An 11,009-nucleotide genomic window follows, 5' to 3' on the forward strand; every position below is an offset into this window, starting at 1 on the left:
TATTTTCTTTAAAATAATTTATGTACAGTAAGATATGTGTGTGTGCATATGTGTGCTTGTGTGTAACTCTTTCAGAACAAAGATAATAAACATAGCAAAAGCTATTATTTTCAGTGCTGACCCTTGTATGCAGTTAATTTTGTCTTTCATACCTCACTAGCACATAAGAATTGTTATTCTACGCTGAAGATAGGGCAACTAAGGATAGATAAGATCTGTGAGGTGCTCAAAGTCACACAGCTTAGAGCTGACAGAAGTAGGTCTTAATACCTATTTGACTTCAAGCTTGATGCTCTTCACCACTGTCATTTTAAGGTATATGTGATGTATTGTCACATATATGCTTACAAAGCGAGCTGTCGACATTTAGAGAACAGTGACATTGTTTGTGGCCTTATGGAAACTTTTATGTAAGAGATGAAATACGAGATATATTTTTGAACTAGTGGGACTATGTGAAAATAATAGCTAAAATGGTGATTATATCTATTACCTCATTTAATTATCAAAGAAATCACTCCAGGGGGTTCTACTCTGCTATTTCCACTGTACAGGTAAGGCAAATTATCCTGACATTGAGCATACATTCTCAAATTCATGCAACCAATGGGCCAGCATTGTGGCAGAGTGACATAGCAAATAAAGCTACCACCCAGTGCCTGCTAATGACCTGAGGAAACAGCAACAGGCAGGCCACGTATTTGCGCCCCTGTTACGCATGCGGGAGACCTGGAGAAAGCTCCTGGCTCCTGGCTTTGGGCTTGCCCAGCCCTGACTATTGCATTGAAGCCATCTGGAGAGTACACCAGTGTTTGGAAGATCACCCTATCCTTTTGTCTGTGTGTCTCTCTGTCTCTGTCTCTCCTTCTCTCTGTAACTCTGACTTTCAGATAAATAAATAAGTCTTAAAAAGTTGTAAGTCAATCATGTAGTGCTTGAAACTGGAGTTTGGAATTGTCTCATCTTAGAGCCATAATTTTTACCACTAAAAGTTGCTGTACACAGAAGTAAGGTGGAAAATTCGAACAAAAAATGAATCACACTTGGGCAAGGATGAACAATTCCCAGTTGGTTATAATCTAGGGAGACTTTGCAACAAGAAAAGGGACAAAGATAATTTTTTTTCATGAAAACTTTAAGTAAGAATTTGGATATTGCTTGAGGTGCAACGGAAAACCATTGATAATTTATGACCAGGGAATAGACATAAACAGATTTCTACTCCTGAAAGAGATGGGTGAATGTTTCTGTATGATTGACTGAATATAATTCAGTAGAACTACCATCGCAAAATAAAGTTCTGTTTAAAAAGTTTAGATTCAATAATTTATTTGAAAGACAAAATTACAGAGAGGGAGGGAGATGTAGATCTTCCCCCTCCAAATGATTGTAAACCCAGGAGCCTGGAACACCATCGGGGTCTCCCACATGGGTAGCAGGGGTCCAAGTGCCTGCCTGGGTCCTCCTCCACTGTTGACCCGGGTGCATTACAAGAAACTGGGACTTGAACTCTTTCATATGAGATGCTAGTATTTCAGGTGGAGGCTTAACCCACGGTGTGACAGTGCGGCCACCAACAAAAATATTTCTTAATCATGTATATAGTAATTTAAGGTGCCATACCTTGTCATCTTTGATGTCAAGCTAGTAACTGATCAGGAGTTGGTAAAGGAGATGTCTCTTTGATCATTTCATTCATTTGTAACAGGAAAGATCAAACACATGCATGTTCTCACTGAGTTCAGGTTTAGACTTGACAAGATTTTTTTAAATGCTTTATTTATTTGATAGGCAGTGAAAACAGAAAGTAAGAGTGAGAGGGTGTTTCCATTTCCTAGTTTGCTCCCCAAAGGCTCATAAAAGCCTAGGGTTAGGCTGAGACTGAGAGAGCCAGGAGCACCGAGGGGCACAATTCAGGATACTCAGATGGGTTGTAGGAGCCCAAACATGGGAGCCATCATCTGCTGCCTCCTAAAGTCTGCATTGGTGGGAAGCCGGTAACTGGAGCCAGAGCCAGAAACAGAGCTAGGCATTCCAGGGAGAGATGTGGACTTCTGAACCATGATGCTCAGCTCCCATTATTTCCTACCCAAGATTCTTGCTCCAAAGAATGAATGAATGAAATGAATGAATGAGTGAATAGATGTGAGCTGCTGTCCACCAAATTGTAGAACATTTTTTCCCAGCCTTCACCCATGGCAAAGTGTTCTCTGAAGTATCAAAATGTAGCAGAAACATTCACAAATACACTTCTTTTATTTAAATTTTATTTATATCAGCTTGGTTTTTCAAAAATATTTTGCAAGAGATTGTGCCAAACGAAAGGTCACGGAACACAATGTTTATGGGGAGTAGGCTAGATAGTCGAGCAGTTAGAATCGCTTACCAAGTCCGTGACCAGGAGCGTTACTGGATTGCTCTGTGCCGTAGTTTCCTTGATCATGTTGTGTGATGTCATAGTCCTATAACACTTATGAAGCACCTACATTTTCAGTATCATGTATGTAGCTTAAAAATCTTAACTGATTGAAGGACTATTCAGTTTCATCATTTTACAATTATAGCTGATACAGGGGAAGTTTAAGATGTGAATGCAAAAGAAAAAAAATTTTTAAAGTAATGACTTGGAGGTCCTATTTACAATCCAATATTTAAACCATGTTAACTTTGTTAATCTTGATCTGTCATTTGCTACACATTATATTCTGAAGCTCTTTTATTTGTATCTTTATAAAGGAAAATTCCAGCTGACATCTTGTAAAATTTTTTATCAGCATAGCAAAATATCTTGAATCGTTTCTTTGATCCCTCTGTGTCTCAAGTTTGGGAACTTCTATTTAGATGGGCTTTTTGGTTTAATACTCTGATTTTCTTCACTTTTACCTTGTTTTCATCTTTCGTTCTGTGTTTGCAGATATGTTTTAGCTTAACTTTTGAAACCCTCTAATTTCATGCATTTAATGCTTTTTGTAGCATTCCGTTTTTGTTTCTGTATGCACATGTCTTCTGTCCCTGAGGATATTATCTATAACTTTCTTTTTCCATGTAGGGGATAATAATAAGCCTACCTGTCATGTTTTTTAAGGAAAATAGGCTTGTTGGGTTGGAACTCTTCAATTTACTACATGGATACTAATTTTCTTAAAGAGACATTTCTCTGCTCAGTATATGTAGTTGTAGAAAGCAGTCTCTTTGGTTCATCTTCGCCAAAAACATAAAGCTGTGCTCTCTTACCAATGCTGAAGGTTTAGTTGCCTGGGTTGATGAAAAGCTGGATCTGTCTATCTTAGCTCCTTCTGCTCTGGGTTCATCATGTTTTGGTCCCACTGACACTTAAACACCTTTGCAGGTAGCGAATTGCTCTCTTTTTTCCTTCATACAGGCACTTTGTTTTTAGTGTTGTCAAGTTTCTTAAATGAGTGTAGCATCTACCTAGCTCTTGTCCGGAAGTTACCCATCATTATCCAGATGTTTCTTGATACTCCTAACTTGCCAGTGTCTCTCCTGGTGTCATCCTGATAGATTTCAAAATTTTTATAAATCTTACTCTCATCGTAGAGGGATTTGAGAAGTAACAAAAGTAAACGATGTTTATGTCACATAGAAGTCTATGAATTTTTAAAGTATTATCCCTGTTACATGTATAATATAAAACTTTATGAAGTTCATTTTGGTGATATTATGAAAATATAGATTTTGTGTGACATCTATTTCTGCAGTTCATGTTATTCCTTATGGTATTTTAATGTTATGCCTAAATTTTTTTTTAAGCAAGATGTGATATTTTTCTCATTTGTTGCTACTAAAATATTTTGGGGTGGTTATTATATCCTACTCATTATAAATTTTGTATTTTAGATATTTCTCAGCCAGTTTTTCCTTTTTCAGCTTAAGCTGATTTGTACATATGGTTGTCTCCGTTACCTGCTCGGGTTCAGTTTTGCTTGCTAAGACAAACCACAAGTCATTTATGTAGTTTCATTGATAGTTATCTAAATGACATTCATGTAATATATTGATATAATTTCAGAGAACTTCATCTACAATCAATTTGTCACCAGGAGAGGTAGAAGATGATGATGATGTTGAGAACACGTGTGGGCCCTCAGGTCTTTGGGAAGCTCTGACTCCTTGTAATGGGTGTAGGAACCTTGGCTTCCCAATGCTGGCACAGGTAAGCTTGCTTCCATTAAGGTGCACTTAAAACTTCCTCCCCTCCCTCTTCATGATAGTCACTTGATTGTTTTCTTTTAATATGTCAGGCAAAATGAACACTTACTTCTGCTATGCTTGTACATATTCAGAGCTACAATATTGGTTGCAATACATAAATGTTCTTTTCTTTATGGAGTTTTAATATTTGTGTTCCAGGAGTATATTATTCTAAAGAATGCTATTTTTACTAAGTGATTAAAGATACAGTTGTAGTTAAACACATTAGGGATCTTTAAAAACAGTAGTGTTTGATTTTTTTTTAACACAAAGAAACATTATAGAATGATATGAACGTATTCTGCTAAAGATTTTGGAATGTAACCCAAAAGTGAAAACAAAGTATTAAAACACCAACTTTAAGTTGAAATCATTTTACTACATTAATTCTTTTGCATTATTGTGATTTTCCTATTGTATGGAAGAGCCTAAGCTCCTTAGATGCGTTTCAGAGATGAATATTCTGGAATTAGGAAACTTGAAACTGCAATAATATCTCTAGAAAAACTCAAAAAGGAGATGCAGTAATAGAATGTTAAAATATTACAGGGACAGACATTTGGCTGAATGGTTATGGTGACACCCTGCTGGAGTCCCATCTCCACTCCTGGTTCTAGCTACCTGCTCGTGTATATCCTGGGAGGCAGCAGGTTAGTTGGAGGATTAGTTGGACCCCAAGTAGGTTAGCTTGCCTGATGCACAGAAAGTCAATCGCTGAAATCAGGGGGTGGGGAAAAAGTAGGTATTTATTACAAAGTGCAGACGCAAGGAACTGCGCAACTATTGTTTAATTCCTGGGCTCTCAGAGGAGTTATGGGTAAAGATTCTTACTGATTAAAATTCGAGCTGATAGGTGCATGATCAATTGTGTCCATGTTCCTGGTGATCAGTGGAGCTTGCACCCTCCTTTTGTTTGGTCAGTGATGCCATGCTCATTTTTTAAAATTTATTTTATTTTTATATTTCTTGCATAGTTGTATGTTCATGAGGTTTGAGGAAGGAAGGTGGGTCGGACAAATGTTTCAATTTTTTTTTCTTATGTGATCACAAGGTGAGGAAGTGGGGGTCCACTGTTTGCTCTCAAACTATTTTGGCACCTGAAAATAGAAGATAGTCCTTGGATGAGGCCTTAGAGACCCTATTGTGGGAAAGTGTGCTGAGGGTGTTACTTGAGTGGTTTTGTCATCTTCATTGATATTGTCATCTTCATTCCACCTGTGTTAAAAAAATCTGTTCAAGGCCTATTGGCTGACCATGTGCAGCTTAGTACATCTACAGGCCCAGGAACATGTTGCAAAACTTGGCCAGGAGAGTGGTCCAACGTGTTCTGAATTACATCCTCCCATAAGGCACTTGACATCCTCTGCTGGCCTAATGAACTGACTGTCATGTCTCCTGTGTGCGTTGGGCCTGCTGTCCAGGCATGAGCAACTGAGGAGGCTCAGCCCTACTACATGCACTCTAAAGTCTGATACATCTTGTGATTATTCCCTGCGGTCCCAGTTTGAGTCCTGTCATCCATTTGGGGAGTTCTCTAAGAAACATTGCCTGGGATGATCTTAGCCTTGACTACTGTGTGCACCAGCCAGTGCAGGATTAGGTTTAATCAGTCACTTGCACCAGCCAACCCACATACCAGTGCATGCAGCTGCCTGGTCAGTTTGTCCCCAACCCAATCTTATGCAAACCAAAGGGTGCTATGGCATGGTCCAGCCCATCCTGCTGCCAGACCTGGTCTTCACAAATGGTGCCACATGCTTCTGCCATGCCTGGCCTGGTCTTACCCAGTCCCAGCTTTTGTGCTCACCGGGAGTTATGTTCTAGCAGGGGAGTTCCCTAAATTCCTCTCCCAGACCCACTGCTAGACAATCTTACATATGCCAGCAGGTGCCACAACCCTGCTTCGCATGGTCTATCCTCAGTCTTGGACTCTGCATGTGCCAGTTGGTGCTGCAACCTGGCTCAACCTGCACTCTCCCCACCCCAGCCCTGGCTCCTGTGAGTGTCAGGTGAATTCTGTGATCCATCCAGACTCAGTTTATCACCACCCCCAACTCTGCATAAACCGGTGGGTGCTGCAGTCCCATATGGACAGGCCTGCAAGTTTCCTACAGAATCTGTCCTAAGATTTGGTTTTCTCATGTTCTGGTGGGTGCTTGACTTGAGCCATCCCCTTGCTCCAGCACTCACAGGGGGGTACTGTAGCCTGGCTCAGCCAGGAAGCCCCCAGGCCCCAGCCTTTGTGTGTACCATTGGGCTGTGGACAATACTATTTAGCCAATCCCCAGTCTGCCACATGGGCAGACACCTTGGCCTGACCCTGATATGCCCTCATAGACAAGGCAAGACAACTCCAGGACCAAGATAAATATCTGGCCTATCATCTGGTTCTAGAAATCCTGGTTATTGTCCTTCCTTGGCCAAATAGCTTCTGTATTCTTTTTGCTTCTCCTTGGGCCATGCAGTTTAAACAAGACTTTGTACATGTTTAATTTGACCTCAAAACATGTTTCGAACAGATATTTCCTTAGGCAGCAGTTAGCATGTCTAGGGTCTGTCTGTTTTGAGCAATTTGTTTAGCAATCTATTGTAGGGGTCCTGGTTATGGCAGCTTTACACTAGATGAAGGCTGTATTTTGTTCTTGATCCCAAAGGAGGGGAGTCACTGTTGAGAGCCTGATTTAGGAACTTTGCTATTTCCTTATACCTGGGGACTCATAATCTGCTAGGAAATGCTAGAGCTGTCTTAAGGTTAGAGAAGTAAGGATTTATTGCATAGCTTGTTCTGTATGGGGCTGGTCTTTTCTCTGCAGGAATGAGGACAGGCCCAAATAATTAACTTTGTGGTACACTAATTGTTCCCTGGGTGCCTGATGTTCTGCTAATGAAACTAAGGGTGTTAGTTGATGCACACGACCAGAGTCTTGGATTGGGAAACAGATTAATAAATAATCTGCATTCTGGATTGGTATCCATTCAGTCTTCTGTGAGGGCCTTCCAAGTGTGTCTAAGACTACAAGTTAGTTGCTACTCTAAACCTTGTTTTTTGTTTTTAAACTCATTTGGGACTGAGTGCCAGCTGGCATGCTAGAGATGGACTCTGTGGTGTAATAGAGACCAGGAGGAAGAGGGGGAAGCTAGATGGCAGGAGCAATGTGAGGATATGTGTCAGGCCAATTAATTACTCCTTGATCTACCATCGAGGACACCCAACAAAGTCAGACACTTGTTTTCAATCTGAAAAGCCAGGACATTGAGCAAGCATCTGCAGTGACAGAAGCCAGCCTCTGAAGAGCCCCGTTGGCTGCCAAGAGCCAGACCAGGGGGGTTAAAGGATTACTGGGTCAGAAATGCAGACCCTGTACCCTTATGCTTCTCTACCCAGCTTTTATTTTAAGATTCTTTTTTATTGGAAAAGCAGATTTGTAGAGAGGATGAGATACAGAGAGAAAGATCTTCTGTCTACTGGTTCATGCCCCAAGTGCGCACAGAAGCCGAAGCTGAGCTGAGCTGATTGATCTGAAGCCAGGAACTTTTTCCAGGTCTCCCTTGCAGTTACAGGGTCCCAAGGCTTTGAGACGTCCTCTGCTATTTTCTTGGGCACAAGCAGGGAGCTGAATGGGAAGTGGAGCAGCCAGGATGCAAATAGCTGCCCCTATGGGATCCCTTTGCTTGCAAGGCAGGTATTTCAGGCCCTGAGCCATCGCACTGAGCCAAGTGTGTCCAGCTTCAAAAGTAACCAATGTTTTTGAGGGAATGGCTTGGGCTTAGTGACATTGCAGGTAAAACCATAAATTTTCATTTAGAGGCACTGCTGATTCTTTATTAGCCTCCTGTTCAGACCAGCTCTCCTCTGAAACCAGCGGTGTAATTGGAGTCAGTGGGCTACCTTCTTAAGGAGGCTCATACTTTCCTTATAGTGTCGCTACTGGTATCTCCTTGTGAACAGGTAGGTAGGTCTGGGCCTCACCCAGACCTAGCCAGGCCTTTAAGCCTACCTGAGTCTTTCAATGTTCAACATTAGTGATGTAGTGCCAGGGCAATTTTAGTTACATAGTTAGAAGTAATAGTTGAATAAATCAGGAAACTAATTATAGATTGTAAAGTTTTGTCTTGAAATTTTCATATGTAGATTTTTACATCTATGTTGATAAAGAAGAAAAAAATTAATAAGCAAAAGTTTGATTTATTATATCTTTATTTGCTTAACATATCACCAATGACCTAAGTATTTAAATAAAACACATTTAAAATTAGTAATTATAAAATAATACAGTATTTAGGGTTTATATTATATCCAGATTAATTTGCTAATAAAATATCCCAATATTATCATTATGTCTCATTCCCGAATACCTTTATATTAGTTTATTATTTCAGTTTTATGTTATTATCTTATGATGCTTGATAGTTTTTGCTTTCAGTTTATAATTTTTTGATAGATTTCCTACTTTTTGGCTATTTTTCTATTAAAATTGGTATGCTTTCAGTAAAATTATTGCTTTTTCCTATGACAATTGTAATTATATTTACCATATAACATTTCTCAGTCAGCAGTTTTCCTGGACTTGATTTGTGTATGTATGTGTCCCCATGTAGGTCGGGCAGTTTTTCAACCATTAAATTTATTAAACTTCCCATTCTTATTTGTATTTAGTTAATTGGAGAATTCCTTTTTAGGTATATTCCAAATATAGCTGAGTGTTATCATTTGCCTGTTCATATATGGTTTTCCCATGACTTTCTTTGAATTAATAACTCAACATTCATCTCATATTTCATTGTTTGTCTTGGGTTTATTTCTGAAATCTCATTTCTTTCTGCTTTCCTATTTTAATAAACCATATGACTCAGTATATTAATCAGCTGTACATCACCATAACAAATACCTGAGAAAAGCTACTTATGAAGGAAGGAGATTTATTTTGGTTTACTGGGTTGGTTGTTTGTTTGTTTGTTGGAGGTTCACAATCCAAGAATCAGTGGTTGCATCCTTGGGCCATCTGATGAGGGTGGTGACAAATGGTAGAGAGAAAGAAGGCAGAGGAAGGAGTACATGATGAGTCGGGAAGCAAAGACAGAGGCAAGCCTTTTGTGTCAGCCTGGTCCAGCCGGGTCCCTCCATATTAAGCTGCCAAGATTCAATAAGGAGGTTTTCAACCCAGCTACAAAATCTACCCCATTGACTTCCCACACAACCCACCTTTAGATACCATCATTGGGTTGAAGTTTCAGCTTCAATTCATTTTCTGTTAACAGGAATTTTGGGATCAAGCTTTTAACACAAGGGCTTTAGGATATCCAAACTAAGTCAGGTCATAGCACTAGGAGGTGCTGTTTTTAAATCTATAATCTTGAATTTGCAAAGATAAAATATTCAGCCTACATGATGTTCTTTGTATTTTGAAGCCACTTAAAAAAATAATAAAACAAGTGGACATTTCGCATGGAGGTCAAGGCTCTCATGCTCTTAGATTGTAGTCCCCAAGTTTGGTGCTCACTTCAGACTCCTGGCTCTGGATTCCTCCTAACACAGACTCCGGAGGACAGCAGTGATGGTTCAAGTCATTGCACTCCTGATACCCATGTGGAAGATGGGGTCGTATTCCCTTCTCTAAGCTTTGGTCTTGTGGGCAAGGATCAGGTGGTTGAATTCTGGCTACCCTTGTGTGAGACCTAGGATAGTTTGCTGGATGCTGGTTTAGGCTCCTGAACATAGGAAAACAATCGTTTGCTTCTGTCTGAGTCTATCTTTTAAACAAAAATAATTTAAAAGGAAAAAATTTAGTCATAATAGGGTAATATAGTGGCTAATGAAAAATCATTTTCTTACAGTTTGTTATAGGAATACTAGAATCAATGGGATTAGTATAGTATAAACTTTTTATATTCCTGTATTTGTTGGATTTTGCTAAATTATGTTTTATACAAGTAACCCTTAATTAAATCAAGAAAACAGTTATTTATATTCAAAGCATAGTGCTCAACTTCAGCAATATAAGTATTATGGAAGGAATATAAACTTAATTTTATTCCAAGTTATCCCTATATGCGGTTCTGGATAATTTTTAGATGGTCACACATAATTTCCTTGTAAGTTAGAGCATTGATCTAATTTCCATATTTTGTCTAGATTTTTGAACCAATCCTGTATTTTTGGTTTATTTCTGCCTCAGAAAATGTTACTATTAGAATGCACAGTCATATTAGGTAATTTTGGGGTGTATGCTCATGAATCTATTATATAGAATTTTGTTCTTGTGACTAGGCTGAAGTTTCTACAAGAAGTAATAGCTTTGAAGAATCTATGAAATTTTAGAATTCTAAATATCAGGAGATTAAAATTCTTAGAACATACCTGGAAGGTTTAGCGTAAATAGAACCTGTGCAGAATCATTTCAAAGCGGTTAAGTCAGACTGAAGTTGTGCAAAGGAGTTAGAAGTGACTGGGAAAATGAAAGTGATATACTACCGAGCATAATAATTGTTGCCATTTTCACAGTGCCAACTTGGTGACAGACATTTCACATGAATAATTTCTGATTCGTAAGTTAGTGTTCAAAAGGAGAAACAGGTAATGTACTCAAAGTCACAGTAGGTGGCCTGGCTATGATTCAAACAGTTGTTTTTTTGTTCTTGGTTATACAATGCATTTTTGAAAGTCTCAGAAAAACTTTGATAATCATAACATTTCATTTTTTGTATATTAATATAATCACCAATATCAAGTTAAGGGAAAGTTAAAGATGATTCAGAGTCTATAAATTGCTGTTAGTTTTATTGCTACCCTTCCTGTT

At 38.9% G+C, this 11,009-nt stretch overlaps 1 protein-coding gene across 6 annotated transcripts in view; it reads left to right on the top strand.

Moving 5' to 3' along the window:
• Nucleotides 1-11,009, top strand: part of ANKS1B (ankyrin repeat and sterile alpha motif domain containing 1B) — a 1,034,668-nt gene that overhangs the window by 256,076 nt on the left and 767,583 nt on the right. For all 6 annotated transcript variants that reach the window (XM_040980136.1, XM_040980153.1, XM_040980163.1 and 3 more), the window contains exon 9: nt 4,031-4,174. In XM_040980136.1, coding sequence (XP_040836070.1) covers nt 4,031-4,174 — 144 coding nt within the window. The remainder of the gene's footprint in view (nt 1-4,030; nt 4,175-11,009) is intronic.

This window comes from Ochotona curzoniae, unplaced genomic scaffold, assembly GCF_017591425.1.
Source record: "Ochotona curzoniae isolate NIBS_2020 unplaced genomic scaffold, NIBS_Ocur_1.0 contig_1014, whole genome shotgun sequence".
Classification (NCBI taxonomy): Eukaryota; Metazoa; Chordata; class Mammalia; order Lagomorpha; family Ochotonidae; genus Ochotona; species Ochotona curzoniae.